Genomic DNA, 15409 nt, shown 5'->3' on the forward strand with positions numbered 1-15409 from the left:
TCTGTGTCCTTTCTTCTCATGTACCCTCTCTCCCAGCTTCAGCAAACTCCATGGAATACCTGAAATTGTACTCCAAATCATGTTATCTCTATCTCTTCATACTGAAATGAACAGTTATTACCCACACATTCTTCAAATCTTGAGTGTTCCTTTGTTTGGGAAGGGTTCCCAGATTCCCCATCTTCTTTATGTCCCTTCTCTGTAATCCCGCGGTGCCCATTATATTGTGCAATCACTCATTTGCTCATTTGCCTTTCCTACCAGACAGTACATTTGTTCTTGTTCACAGACAAGCACAAACATGTATGTGTCTAACTACACCCCCAGCAGCCCTCACCACGTTCTTTTCCTGTGCTCTGACCATGGGAGGAATGGCATCTGCTAAGTAATGTTGACGAAGGACCAACTTAAGGGTGTCTTGCAAATATTGTACCTCCTACATCACACACCTGAGGACCAGGAGCGGTCTTAGTTGTTTGTGGACCCTCCACGATGCCTGTTCACATACTAGAACTTCAAACATGACGACGAAAATCCAGTTTTTAAAAATCATTCTGATCTACAGAAATTTGCATCCACCTTGTCTGTGATGAGAAAAAGCCTCTGGAATAAAAAACTATGTGAAAGACAAAATATTGAAGGTCAACATCCTAACTAGAAATTTTCAGAAGAGTGTTATGGACCCCTCGAGAGAAAGATGTAGTAGGAATTAAGAAGAGATGAACTTATTCAAATAAAATAAAAACAAGGACTGTATGAACTCCCAAAGTGCTGACATGTAAATATCTTCTCTCCCTCAATTTTCATATGCTTCCATAGGGAACCAGGTATACTCCAACGGGAAATACTGGTCAGCCTGCCGCAAAATCATGGCTTCATTGTTTAGAGGGAAAGAACAAAAAACTTGGTCGTGTTCTCAATTGATTTTCTTACTTTCTTTTCCCCATCCATATTATATCTGAATTTTAAGCAATATATTTGCTACAGCAAAAAAGAAACTTTGTAGACAATTTTAATAAATTAAATTCATTTTAACCAAAATCTTTATAGCCTTTAAAATTTTTTGATTATGATGTTATATTTTAGATATTAATCTTTTAAAACTAAATTAAAGTTTAAATGTATCAGAGGCTCTGATATTTAAGATAAAACTCTGTAAAGAAATGTTAAAGAGGGGCGCCTGGGTGGCTCAGTGGGTTAAAGCCTCTGCCTTTGGCTCAGGTCATGATCCCAGAGTCTTGGGATCAAGCTCTGCATCAGGGCTTAGGCTCAGCAGGGAGCCTGCTTCCCCTCCCCCACCCACCTGCTTCTCTGCCTACTTGTGATCTCCATCTGTCAAATAAATAAATAAAATCTTTAAAAAAAAAGTCTTAGTTAAAAAAAATGTTAAAGAGAAGAGTCTTTCTTGATTATCCTTTGATTTATCTGCTAGATAGACTTAATGTTCTTATTTTATATTTTCTTATAGAATCACCTATCTATTCTCAATTGAAAACAAATGCAAATAAATATAAGTTTTAAAAAAATATCCAAACATTATTGTATTTTGAATTGCAAATTATTGGAGTATACCTAGTAACAACTCTAGTAGAAGGGAGAAGTTAAATGACCAGTGCATCCAGGGAGAAGTCTTTGACTGAACTTCATATATAATAATAGGAAGCAGAAATAATAAAATTAGCATAGTTTAGTCAGGTGTAACTAATAGTGAGAAGCGAAAACATTTTCGAATTTTTCAAAAAATTTTTCAAAAAGTTAAATAATAAAAGAATGAATAAGGCAAAACAGGGAGATACTAGGACGAGCCTGAATTATAGGAAAGGAAAATTGAAAGGAATACTTTTTATTGTAGCCCCAACTGTCTCTCAGTAAAATACATTACTTATAAAGGCACATTTCTCTGTAGGAAAGAAGAAAATATTGTATCCTGAAGACAATCTAATAATCACTGAAAATAATGTTCAGATACACCCATGCAGCTTTATTCTCAACAGAGCTTCTTTAAATAGATTTCTCCCATTAGCAAGGGGACATCCTGATTTAAGGTCATGAGTATAGTCCCCTTATTCATCTCAGCTCTCATTGTGTATTAAGAGGAACCCTGCTTTTCAGAACAAGCCTCATGTGTATTTACTGGCTATGAGTTCTTCAGTGAACAATGATTTAGTAGAAGAGATCACAAGGGCTAACGTGCCTAGTGCAGTGCTCACTACATAAAAGGCTCTCTAATGGATATATTTTTCTCTTTTCTTCCCTAACTACTCTGTAATAAAAATAATAAACCCACAGCCCAACAGAATTATACAAGACAGGAATGATTTGTTACAAATACTTTAACATCAATATTTCATAATTTATTATAAAGATATCTTGCATACCACCACTATAAATACTGAACATCGTTTTATGAAAATTACAATTTTATGATTTTCAAAATACCATGATAATCCACCTGTTTTTAAACTTCAACATAAAAGCTAAGAGGAGCGTTAGAATTTAATCCTAGCATACATGAAAATTTGGTACCTTGATTTACAAATACAGTTTAAAACACCAGAATATTGATAAGAATTGCCTTGTGCTTCAGATGTACTGCCAAGACATGAACAGCCAGCAAGTTTAAAACAAATATACACATTTGTAGTTTTAGGTGCTAACAAGAAATAGTCCTGTAAAGCAGGTAACCTGTGACTACCAACACTGGTTTCTACACATCTAAAAAGTCAATGACAAAAATATTAAGATAATTGGCACCACGTGGACAATATCTAGGCTTTAGGTATTTAGAGTTGACTTACTACTTTCATATATAGTCTCAACATTGCCCCCAACTTTGGAATTTCAGATCTAGAGAATATACAGTTCAAAACACTTGCTTTGTCTTCCTTCTCTTGCTAGAACTCTAAGGTTTTCCTCTTACAGTCTGGTAGAAGAGCTGATCTTGCATTTTTTCACTCAACAGCATTGGGTCAAATCTCTTCTATACAGGATCTCATTCTTCTCATGCCCCCTCTATATGCAGAGAGCCGGTCAAAGTCTTGGAGGTGGAAACGAGTTGCCAACTGATTTACCATTTTCCTCAGGGTAAGAAAGGCTGAAACAACTTGGAAAGTAAGAAACAAAGTGAAGATGATGTGTATCGCTTTTTCCAAGGGCAGATTTGTTAGGCCCTCGTTAAAGAGCAAGAAGAGAATTAAAGGCAGCTGCAATAAAAGGCTCAAAAGCCAAAAGCCAGCCAACTCAGGAACCTGCAATGACACACAGTACGAGTAATCAGATCAGTAAAGGACAGTCTTCTGTTTACACAGATCAGCACTATGAACCTACTTTATGAGCTCTGTAATTCAAAGAGCGTATAACATGGTCCTTGTCTTCAAAGAATTTACCGACTAGATTAAAAGTGAAAACGAACTGATGCAGCTAATGCAGCGATGCTAGAATGATATGCCTTAGTGAATTACTAAATGCACCACTTAGAGGTATGAATTAAATACTACAAAAAATAAGACAAGAGAGTGATTAGGGTAGGTAAAAGAAAGAATCCAAGGATGTAGGCTTTTAAGGTTGGGTAGAAGGAGGAAGAAGCAAGAAAGTAAGTTAGCAAAAATGTGGAATAAGCATGACTAGGAATCAACATGTCAGCCAGGAATGGGTTAGGAAATAGCAAGAAATACAGTGAGGCCCATGGGTGGGACCTAATTATGAAAGGCCTAGAAAACCAGAGAAATCTCTAGGCATTATTCCTAAGCTCTGGTAACTATAAGTGCTTAGGCAGCATGATGATTCAGAAAACATGTGCCTGGCACAGGATCCCTGAATTTATAATTTTCTTCCATTTCCATAATCAGTATCTAAACATGTTCAGTTGACCAAGTATTTTCAAGACTGGTGGGAAGAGGGAAAACTGTCAATTTTTAAGAGCTTACTATGTTCAGGTACTTTGTATAAGTTATTTCATTTAATCCCAATAAGCCTTGGAATAAATATTTTCCCATTTTATATACAAAGAAACCAAGGCTCAAGAGGTTCAGCAAACAGACTACGGCGACAAAAATAGTAAAGTTGGAGGCAGGCCTTTGCTCATTCTACCACGTCTGTCTGCCTTTTCCTCAGTATGAAAACCATATTGCCTTAACATGTAGCCAGGAGACAAAGGGAAGAAGAGCCTACCTTTTCCTGTAGGTTCCCCATGTAGCCCAGATATAACCTGATAGCTTCAATTAAGGTTATTAGGATGATAACAGTGACCACGATGAATTTGTAGTAATCAGGCAAGATTGAATACTAAAACAAAAATAAAAGCACACGAAAATAAACCTGTTTGTAAAATTTCACATACAGTAAAACTGACCTGAAATAGAAAACAAATATTAAGAACTTTAATTTTATTGACAACGTCACAATGCCACGGGTGGGCAGAAGAGATCTCAGTGGAAGTATTAAAGCATAGACTTACCTTCATCTGAAGCATCATAATGCTGCTTATCCACCAAAGTGGGAAAAAGTAAGTGTTAAAATAAAGTGACATTTGCAATCCCAAACTGGACACCATTTCATTATCTACAAAAGAAACAAAGAAAAAAACCAAACTCTTCATCCTGGTCACTGCCCTGTAAGTCCTTTAGTTTCTTAAAATTAATAACTACAGTATTGTTTTAACAAAACTCCAAATTTTAAGCCTATTAATAATCACTGACAGTGAAAGGAAATATTCATCATAATATTATTTAATTCATATACTGGGTTCCTGGGGATATGTTTCATATTTTTCAATTACTTTATCATTTTTGCCATTACAGCCTGTCGACTTTTTTGTACTACCACCGATACAGATTAAATGTGGAATATCTGTTTGAATCCTTTTGAACAGATAATAATGATCATTACCTCTTTTGTGGAGTTCTATGTAAAGAGCCTATAAAATGAACACATAAAACACATAAAAACTAATCTCTCACATATAAACTAATCTTATACAAAAATTAATCGCCCTAAATTATAGACACACCCCTCTTCAGCATACCCTAATCCCACCCATTCATTAATACCCAATTTAATGCCACTTTTCCCACAAATCCTTTCTTGATCCTATTGTCCCATCCCCACAGAAATTTCTTCCCCTCTAGGTACTTATCTCTAACCTGTGTATAACAAAGTGTTAGCAAAGGACCACATGCCCTCACTCTAGACACAGTCTGGTGTGCTGAAGAGATATTGAGGTTTAGAGTCCAAGTAAACTCCTGACTCCTCAAATACCCCTGTAACCCTGGATGCCGGACTTAGGATAAGTTATTGAACCTTTTAAATTAATTTCTCAATCAGGAACTGTCTCAATTTCTTCATCTGTAAAATGGTAACCTGAAAGTACCTCACAGGTTGCAGATTAGTGACAGTGTCGAATATTTCACCGTACCACCATACCTGGTACTTAGCAGGCACTCAATAACATTAGTCCCCTTTCCTTCTTTTTTACTTAATACACAGCCTCATTGTATGCACAGACTACATTCTACCCAAATTTGAGACCCTCAAATAAAATCTTTATACTAAAATCTTTATACTGGGTACATAACAAGCAGAATGGCTGAATTAATGGAAACATACTGTCATAAAGACACCAATGTAACCAATTGTGATATATGAGCTTCATTTATCTAAGGCTGATTTTGAGATACCTTATGCTTCTACATAAGGGAGAAGTGTCCCAAATTAAAAATTTAATTTTTTAAATCAAGCCCTACAAATACATCCTAAATTTGACTAAAATTTAACAATTTAAAAACAGATATATATTTTGAAATCAATTGGCCTAAATGTTAAGAATTTATAAAGGCTCTAAAATTTCTTAAAAACAGATTTTTTTCCTCCACAGCTAGTATATCTGTCATTTAATAATTTTAAAATATAAGAAATAATTGTTTCTCACAGCAAGGTTTCCTTTAGCTTATTTCTGTTATTATGATATACTTTTGATAATACTTATTTTTTACTTTGCTTATCCTTGTTTTTTAGATTATCACTGATAAAAGAATGAATTCTTAAAATTTGTTGAACTTGAAGGCAACTCACTAACCTAGGATTTTTTTTTTTTTTCATAACAACAGTAAAACTCTTGGTCAGTGGATACTGTAATGGTGTACATTTGTAAATACAGTGCAAATAATCAAATCTACTTCTGATTCACAAGAAAGAAAATGTGGGGAAAAAATGATAAATTAATTAAGCTGAAATTTTTAATATGTTTGGAGCAGAAACTAGTCAAATTTTGCAAAGAAGTTTTCGTTAGAAATTGTGTACATGAGCATCTTAAGAGTTATGCTATGTCTATATTTCAGCATTTCAAACTTATAATCATGCAATTGAAAATCAAGTTAATATGTAAATGAACCTTGATAGCACAAGACATGAATTTACTAATTTTTGCAAAAGTACAAGCTGAGTTCTGTAAACTGAATTTAAATTAAAACATTATATAAATCAGGGGTAGGCAAACTACCAGCCAGCTGCCTGTTTTTGTATAGCAAGTGAGCTAAAAATGGTTTTTCACATTTTTAAATGGTTGGGAGAAAAAAATCAAAGAATAGTATTTGGTGACACTGAAAATCATATGAAATTCAAATTTTAGTGTCCATAAATAAAGTTTTATTGGAACACTGCCACATCTATGCATTTACCATTATCTATGGATGTTACAGAGATCTAAGGTCTGCAAAGTTTAAAATACTTGCTATCTGGCCCTTTACAGAAGATGTCTGTTGACCCCTGATACCGTGCATCATCAAATTCTAGTGCCTGTTAAGCCTTAGCTCTAGTATTAGAAACTTAACCTCATTCTTCACATTATGTTTTTCTTTGTACATCCTAAATCTTGATGAGGCCTAAATTGGGGTGAAAACAATGCAATTATGGGACTTTACTTTCCTCTGCTCTCTTTTAAAAATCCTAAACACTAAGCAAGAGGGAAAAATTTCTATTCCCTAGCAGAGTTCAGTGATAAAAACCACATGGATCTGGTTGACGGTATGCTATCATCATGATTTAAGAAAGGAAAAACGGTTTTGGAGGAAACTGAGTGATCCCTTGCCGTCCAGTTGAATGCAGCATCGTGGTATTTTGTTACCAGATCTAGGGTAAGAGTTATACATGGGGGAATGGGGGTTGGGGGTTGGAGACTGCAGGGAAGGGGCGAGATTGTTGAAATCGATGCTAGTGTGGCAGCTGCCTTGCCCAAGTGGATAGCGGTTTTAAACGGACTCATTTTAAAAAGCAGTTTTTTCCATCTCTTCCATCAGAAAACGGACTTGCGGTGGAATGTACTTGTTTTGCTAATAAAAGAAAAAAGGAGAAGATATTTTAACTGGGGTGGAGAGTGGGAAGGGGAGACAGCCCAGGCTGTTTTCACTCCATCCCGGCCCGAAAAGCCAGGGCGGAAGTCGCAGAGGAAAAAACCATCGGCCTTCGCAGAGGATGCGAAACCGGACATGTGCTGCGAAGGCGGATTTTATATTTTTAGTTTTTGAAGAAGGCTGGCGCCACCTCAGCTGCTCGGCTTACAGTTCGCCCGACAGGCCGCAGCACCGCCAGCTCAGGACCTGTCGGGGATACAGGCCTGGAATTATCCAGTCCCAGCCCCCGCCCCAGCCCACGGCTCGGCCTCTCCTCCAGGGCGCTGCCCGCACTGCGGAGAACCAGCTGAAGGCGAGACCGCCATTTTAGGGCCGGGCAAAATCTGGCCACTGCAAAACCGGCGCCAAGACCTCCGCAGGCCATACCTCGCCCACTCACCCGGACCCTCGCTGTACTCTGGCCCGGTCCGGTTGGAGTCACTGAACACGGTCCGGCTGAAGTTTCCCAGCCGCTGGCGGACCGGATCCGGCAGCTCCATGCCCGGGCCTCGGTACAGCTCACAGCTAGGTCTGCGGACGCAGCCTCCTTCTGCGGTTTCCACAGCAACCGGGCGGTGCGAGATGCTGGGGCCCAGGCGCACGCGCGGCCCCACTGCGGGGCAGAGGCGGGGGGCGCGGGCGCCAGGAATGGAGAGGTGGGGTGAGAGTCGCGTCCTGCCCAGCGCTTCAGCTGGGTGCGGAACGGCAGATTCCATAGTCCTGCTGTGAGCCCCACCATCTTAAAAACAAATAGAAATAATAATGAATGACCTGAGGTTGGAGTGTGATACAAGGAGCCCTTACACCTTGCCGGTGGGATGCAGGCTTTCTGGAAGGAAATACAGAACGAATGTAGAGCTTAAAGAATGTTCACGACCTGGTGGTTCCTTTCCTAGGAATATATATTGTTAAATTTTTATTATTATTAACATATACTGTGTAGGTATGTAAATAAGATATTTTTAGTAATATAAAATATATATTTCTGGAACTGTGTGTGTGGGTGTGTATACACACACCCACATTTGATGGGATGTAGTGCTGCATCTTTAAAAAAAAATGCTTGCAACGAATATTTGATTAAATGGTTCAGCTTTAAGTAAAAATTAAAAAATAAGAAAAAATAAATAGAAATGAACCTAATTTTGCAAAATGTGTGTGTATGTGTGTGAATATGTGAGGAGCAGAGGTGAAGGAAGTGACACAAGTGCTGTGGCTTAAAAAAAAAAAAAAAAGACTAGAAGGAAATAATCCAAAATGTTAATATTTATTTCTGGATTATGGGTGATTAAAATTCTTCAAAAATTTTTGTATCTTTTTTTCAAATAAGCTTTTTCTCAAGTAAGATATATTACTTTTTTAAAAAGTATTTAAGTGGGGTGCTTGGGTGGCTCAAGCCTGGGATTCTTGATCTCTGCTCAGGTCATGATCTCAGGGTCATGGGATGGAGCCTAGAGTAGGGCTTTGCGCTGAGCTGAGGGTGGAGTTCACTTGTCCCTTTCTTGCTGCTCCCCTTTCCCTGCTCACTCTCTCAGATAAATTTTGAAAATCTTTTTTGTGTGTGTGTGAAAAAGGTATGTAAATATAGAATAGTTAGAGAAAAGGACACAAACTGAATATACATATGTAACCAGCACCCTGATCCAGAAACAGCAGCACATCTGGGCAGCTTCTCCTTCCTATTCCCTTAAGCTAGTGACTGTAACAGACCTTTCCTGACCTTTTTTTTTTTTTTTTTAAGATTTTATTTATTTATTTGACAGAAAGAGACACAGCAAGAGAGGGAACAGAAGCAAGGTGAGTGGGAGAGGGAGAAACAGGCTTCCCCCTGAGCGGGGAGCCCTATCCCAGGACTCTGGGATCATGACCCCATTGTAAGGCAGATGCTTAAGGACTGATCCATTCAGGTGCCCCCCTTTCCTGACATTTAATAGCATAGAATAGTTTTGCCTATTTGTATGCTTCTTACAAAAGTAATCATATAGTAAATGCTTTTTAAAAGAAAAATCTTCCTCTTTGTCCTCAAAATAATTTTTAAGAAATTCTTTCCTATTGTTGAGTGTAGGTTCTTTTTCCTTCCTGTTTTTGACATACCACAGTGTTTATCCATTCTACTGTGGAGGAGCATCTGTGTATTTTCTAATTTGAAGGTGTTGTGTATGAATAATGCTGCTTTTGGTGACAATATTCCTCTGAGTGAACATATGCATGCATTTGTGTTGAGCTTATTCCTAGGAGTAGAATTGTTGGCTTACGTATGACTCAGCTATAACAGATACTGCCAAGTGGTTTTTTGGTTGTACCAATTTCTACTGCCTCCAGCAATGTCTGAGCATTCCTGTTGCTCCAAATCCGTCACCATCACTTATTATCTTCCATTCTTTTCGCTTAGCCATTCTGATTGGTATGTGGTGAGCAGTATTACTTTTATAATCAAAAGGAAAACTACACATATTTATGTAAATGTCAAGGTATATTTATGAAGGAAGGTATGGGAGGAGATAGTTACATAGCTAGAATTTCAGTATATGTGCTGCCGAAGCGAGCACCATAGCTAGAATTTCAAAATAATTCAACAAATGTTTAATGCATTCCTACTATTTTGGGGACATTGTACAAGGCTAATTAGGCATATGGTCCCTCCTCATCAAGTAGCTCAGCACGATGAGAGATGTAGAAGCAAATAATTATGTACACATTAGTAAAGGAACAGAGACGAGGAAGGAATTAATGCTGGTTGGGAATGTCAGGGACAATGGCAGCTAACTTCTGCTTTTCTTCAGCATGGAACCTAAGCCTTTAGGTCTCCAAAAGGATCTAGGACTTCCCTGAAGCTGGCTTAAGTGGCTTCTTGGTGTTTCTCAAAGGATTTTCTGTGTTACTTTGGTCACAGTGCTAGTCATGCTGTATTAGAATTGTCCGTGTCTGTTTTGCTTGCTAGTTCACAAGCTCTTTGAGGTCGGGGATGACCTTTCACTTTTATATCCTGAACACTAGCACAGTGCCTACCTAGAGTGGGAGCTGGGTGACTACTGAATGAATAAAGGAAATAAAAGATCTAAAGAACCATATCTTCCCATTTCTAGTTCAAGGATTTAGCCAGTCCTTACACAGGGTTCATTCTATAGAATAGAGAATTGATATATTAAAATACAGTGAGTTATAGCATTCCCTCAAAATTTAAACTTAGCAATAAAGAATCAATTTTCATTTATTAAAATAGCCAAGATTTTTATAAAGGGCACGGTAAAGTGGGAAGCCTTATGTTCTGCTGATTGAATTATAATTTGAACTGTCTCATTGAGGGAAGCTTTTGATAATATGTACACATTGTCTTAAAAATATTTCTGCCTTTAACACAATAATCCCAATTTTAAGGCTCTGTTTTGGGGATATAATAATAAACACTATAAATAAAGTTTTATATACCAAGATATTACTTCCAACATTATCAATATTAGTTAAACAAAAAAAAAAGGTGAGGGAGCATCTGAAGTGCCCAACCACAGGCCTAGTTAAGCAGAATATCATATTCATGGTGAGGTTTTGGGCTATCATGGAAAAAAATACCCTTGGAAGCAGAGAGAGCAGGGATCAAATTACTTAAAATTCTCACTTTACCCTCTGAGAGCTGTGCAATTGAGTTCAGATTTTTATTTTATAAAGTGAGAATAATGGTAACTTACTGTTATGGTTGATGTGAAGATCATATCAATAGAAAAGGCTTTCTATTAGTGATAGCTATCATTGACACATCTATTAAAATGATATTAATGAAGAGGAAACTCCTACAGTGGAGTGAAATCATGCCAGCATTTGATTTTCTGAATTTGATTGTGCCTGTGAGGCAATATCTCCATTGCTTTCCTAGTAAAGACTGGGTGTGATGAACCACAAAACAGTACATGAGTGTTAACCAAATTTATCAAAAACCCGAGTGAATTATCTTAAAGATTTTTCTTAGTATTAAAAAAAGATGTGGAGGGGCGCCAGGGAGGCTCATGGGTTGAAGCCTCTGCCTTCGGCTCAGGTCATGATCCCAGAGTCCTGGGATCAAGACATGCATTGGGCTCTCTGCCCAGCGGGGAGCCTGCTTCCTCCTTTCTCTACCTGCCTCTCGGCCTACTTGTGATCTCTCTGTCAAATAAATAAATAAATACAATCTGGGGGGAAAAAAAAAGATGTGGAGCACCTTGTTCAGATTACAATTATTTCACCAAAATCCTGGAGGAAAAATTGATAGAATTACAAATATTTTCCCTTTAAATTTTATTTATTATTTAAATTTCCCATAATCATGCATTTCACAGTTTAAAATAAATCTTATCAAAATAAACTGGAAGGGGGATGCCTGGGTGGCTCTATGGGTTAAAGCCTCTGCCTTCGGCTGAGGTCATGGTCTCAGGGTCCTAGGATGGAGCCCAGCATCTGGGCTCTCTGCTCAGCAGGGAGCCTGCTTTCTCCCTCTCTCTCTGCCTGCCTCTCTGCCTACTTGTGATCTCTGTCAAATGAATAAATAAAATCTTTTTTAAAATAAAAATAAAAAAACTGAAAGGGAGCGACAATGGTGGCACAAAAATACACTAGAGGAGAGTTTTAAGAGGAAAAAGTTGTGTTTTAAAAAGAATCCTGTCGTTATTGATGTTGCAAATGGTCCAAAGGATTGGAAAAAACCTTTCAAATATTATTTTGTTACTTGATGTTCACAATATTTATAGGTAATCACATTAGTGAAATACTGAAGAACAAAGAGAATTCAGTTTTATGGAATCAAGAGACTAATATAATTTGAGTTTCCCATATCCTAGATCTATTACTCATGATCTAAAGAGAAGTATGGAGTCTTCATTCTTAAAATCATGGGAATCATTCCCAGAAAGATTAATAAATAACCCTATACAGTTAAACTGTTTACTTTTTATATGAATGTTGATGGTCAGAATAATAACTTCTTCTTCAATAGTTGCTTAATGTTTTTCACTGGGGTTTAATTACATGTATGGTTTACTTTCCTAAATATTTATCTTCACAAAAATTTTGAGTCTAGTGGAATAGTTTCTTTCTCTTTGACAAGAAGCACAGTTGTCTGGTAATAATGTATTATCTCACATGACAGGAAACTGATTTAGGGAGTTATTTAAATCATTCCTTGGCATAATAAAGATATAAATTCTTACCTTTTGTTGCTAATAAAGACTTCAGGAACAGTATTGTACAGTGAACATGTTATTCAGTTTATTCCCTTAACATGATCTGTGAGACATTTCTAAGAATTTGTATAAACCTAAAAAATACATATTTGGGTATAACATCTTCTGATATGATTCTGTGTTAGGATCCACATTAAAAAAAACTTATTGTAAATTACCTGAAATGTCACCTTATAATTATTGAAGTTGTTAGTGGATAATTAAAGGCTTTTTGAATCTCAAGTACGGTATATTCTATTCATAATATTTTTCAAAACTTCTAAGAAAGAATCAGGTTATGTATGAATCACACAGAAAGTCAAATCTCATGAAAGGAATTTTTCTTACCATATTAAGTGGTATTTGAAGGCTGACTTTAATATTTTGCCTTCGAAGGCATCCCCATTGAACATATTTATTAGAAAATTATTTCCCTTTTAAGATGCTGTGTATATTACAGTTTTTTGGTTCTGTGGCATTTGCTCATGTTAGACAAACAGCAAACAGCTGTTCCATGCATCAAACTATGTGGGACATGGGAATGACAGACCTGGGAAGGTGAGCAAAGCAAATCCTGCTTCAGGAAACCTTAGCTCTGTCAAGTGAATTATGATACTGATTAGAAGCAAGTGGCCATTTTCTTGAATAAGTAATGAATTCTGTTTTTAGTAATGATAGTATTACTATACTAATAATATCTTATATTACATTGTGTAAAAAGTCCCATCATGTTTTTCTTTCTAGAAGAAAATCTTTACCTTTTGTTGACTATAATAAAATATTTCTCCCTGCACTAAATATCGACACATTGTAACCTCTTGCTTATTATAAATTGTGGTTCTGTGCTTTTTTTTTTTTTAAGATTTTTATTTATTTATTTGACACAGAGAGAGAGAGATCACAAGTAGGCAGAGAGGCAGGCAGAGAGAGAGGCAGAAGCAGGATCCCTGCTGAGCAGAGAGCCTAATGCAGGGCTCGATCCCAGGACCCCAGGACCCCAAGATCATGATCTGGGCCGAAGGCAGAGGCTTTAACCCACTGAGCCACCCAGGAGCCCCTGATTCTGTGCTTTTAACATAGTGTGCTTTTGTGTGTAAGAACATTCTACACATTGCTTAGTCATGTTCAGTTTTGACCTCCAAACACATCAATATTGTAAGAGTAGAAATCCTGTAAATGGACAAATGAGTATTAAAACAAAAAGTGTACACATAAAGAGTTCAAGTAAATTTGAATTTTTTATTATATTTATATAGATGAATAACACAATTCTCCAAATTTTCTTGAAGGTAAATTTGCTTTGCAAAATAGAAAATCATTGCAATTATCCCTGTTTCCCATTCCTTTTCCTACTGTATTTTAAGTTAATTCAGAATTGTTCTTCTTTTTTTTCCCCCAACACATGCTGTGATGATTAACAGAAGTTCCAGGTGGTTGGAGACAAGTGTAATAGGATGTCAACAGAGATATTCCCTGGGCTTGGCTAAGTCCCAAAGCTGTGCACAGAAGGTGGTAAGTTCACATATTCTAAATTCAGGGACCTCCTATGGTTAGGCCAGCCTACTAAGAAATGTTAGTACAGTCAAACAGCCTTTACCATCAGACATTCCCCAAACCACCCCATCCGTACTCCCTAAAGTATAAGAGTGAGTAGAGAAGCCTTTTGTGAAGCAGAATACTTGTAAGTATACTGTATTCCCTCCCTTCACCCCATTCTCACTGTGAGGGAAGGGATGGAGTTACTTCTTTCTCTCAAAGTCTAGAGAAAAGCCCTCAAGACAATTGCTTTTAAAGTTTAGAGATGCTCAATCTTCCCACTTTACTGAGTTAGAGACTGGTGACGTTGTCATTTCTTACCTCTCATGGACCCCAGAGCTTAATGTTCCAGCGAAAGGAGTGGGGCCAGCAGAGAGACAGCCTAGAAGAGGGAAGGGACATGACAGGAGCCCACATTGCCCTCTCTAAGACAGGCTGCTAGCTGGACCCCTCGTGGAAGAGGTCAAGTAGGTGTAAGATATGCCTCAAAGAACTAGACAACACGGAAACACCCCAGGGACACTTGCCAAGAATGGATACTCTCCAGTGTAGAGATGTCAGAAGTCTGACAGTGGGGACTAAGGAAGCAGCAGCACCTGAGAGGGAATTGTGATATTTCTATACCGGCACCATGTAAGAGATCTACTTCCCTGTTGCTAGTCTTGCCCTCACATCACAAGGGAAGTGTCAGAAAGGTGAGGGAAGGGTATAAAGATTTGAGCACTCCTGCCCTCACAGTCACCCCCACCCTATCCCCACATCTACTCTAAGCCACTAATAACAAACTTGTCTGCCTTTCTCTGGAGAGAAGGAAGGAAAAATAATTTTTAATTTGGTTTGAAGCTTAATTGAAAATGAACAGAACTGAACCTTACTTGCCAGAATGAGATGATCCTAATAACTTGAAGAGGCTGCTACATGGAATGAAGCCAAAGTGTGATATTAAGAGAGTTGACACTCAGCAAGAAAATGGCAGGGCCACAGTACAATTAGTGGGGAGGGATTATTGGAAAAATAAAGCCATTTCATATTACATTCCAGTGAATTGAGAGTCCTTAAAGAAGTAATTACAAAATAAAATAGAGCCATAATTTTTATGAGAGTGGGATGGTCGATTCTGAATAAACAGACCGGTGACATTGATATCAATTCAAGTTAAGAAACCAGAATTTTAAAAAACGATTTATTAATTTTATGGGGCGCCTGGGTGCCTCAGTTGGTTAAGCAAATGCCTTCGGCTCAGATCATGATCTGGAATCCCAGGATCGAGTCCCACGTCGGGCTCCCTTCTTGGCAGAG

The 15409-nt window shown here is 37.6% G+C and overlaps 1 protein-coding gene and 3 long non-coding RNA genes across 4 annotated transcripts in view; 3 read left to right on the plus strand and 1 right to left on the minus strand.

Moving 5' to 3' along the window:
* The window catches only part of LOC123391375, a 38320-nt gene extending 37279 nt beyond the window's left edge, over positions 1–1041 (plus strand). Inside the window, exon 2 of the long non-coding RNA XR_006606050.1 lies at positions 290–1041. This is a non-coding gene — a long non-coding RNA (uncharacterized LOC123391375). The remainder of the gene's footprint in view (positions 1–289) is intronic.
* A 1291-nt stretch (positions 1042–2332) lies between these two features.
* Positions 2333–8099, minus strand: TMEM17 (transmembrane protein 17). Its single transcript, XM_004742040.3, has 4 exons — positions 7786–8099; positions 4457–4560; positions 4171–4284; positions 2333–3248 (listed from the first exon to the last, which is right to left on the minus strand). Exons 1-4 carry the CDS (start codon positions 7883–7885, stop codon positions 2970–2972), a joined length of 597 nt encoding a protein of 198 aa, XP_004742097.2. The 5' UTR covers positions 7886–8099; the 3' UTR covers positions 2333–2969.
* LOC106004777 lies at positions 4558–7881 on the plus strand. Its single transcript, XR_006606051.1, has 2 exons — positions 4558–7130; positions 7293–7881. It is a non-coding gene; the product is annotated as an uncharacterized LOC106004777 (long non-coding RNA).
* A 5800-nt stretch (positions 8100–13899) lies between the features above and the next one.
* The window catches only part of LOC123391376, an 89465-nt gene continuing 87955 nt past the window's right edge, over positions 13900–15409 (plus strand). Inside the window, exon 1 of the long non-coding RNA XR_006606052.1 lies at positions 13900–14086. This is a non-coding gene — a long non-coding RNA (uncharacterized LOC123391376). The remainder of the gene's footprint in view (positions 14087–15409) is intronic.

The sequence above is a fragment of the Mustela putorius genome, unplaced genomic scaffold (genome assembly GCF_011764305.1).
Source record: "Mustela putorius furo isolate JIRA1106 unplaced genomic scaffold, ASM1176430v1.1 tig00000224_pilon_pilon_pilon, whole genome shotgun sequence".
Classification (NCBI taxonomy): Eukaryota; Metazoa; Chordata; class Mammalia; order Carnivora; family Mustelidae; genus Mustela; species Mustela putorius.

Excerpts from the sequence above, each read along its gene's own strand:
- TMEM17 (XM_004742040.3), bottom strand. The coding sequence starts at position 7,885 with ATGGAGCTGCCGGATCCGGTCCGCCAGCGGCTGGGAAACTTCAGCCGG. Across the intron at positions 4,561-7,785 it reads AGAGTACAGCGAGGGTCCGG|ATAATGAAATGGTGTCCAGT; the intron begins GTGAGTGGGCGA and ends TTTCTTTTGTAG. Across the intron at positions 3,249-4,170 it reads TGGGGAACCTACAGGAAAAG|GTTCCTGAGTTGGCTGGCTT; the intron begins GTAGGCTCTTCT and ends GTGTCATTGCAG.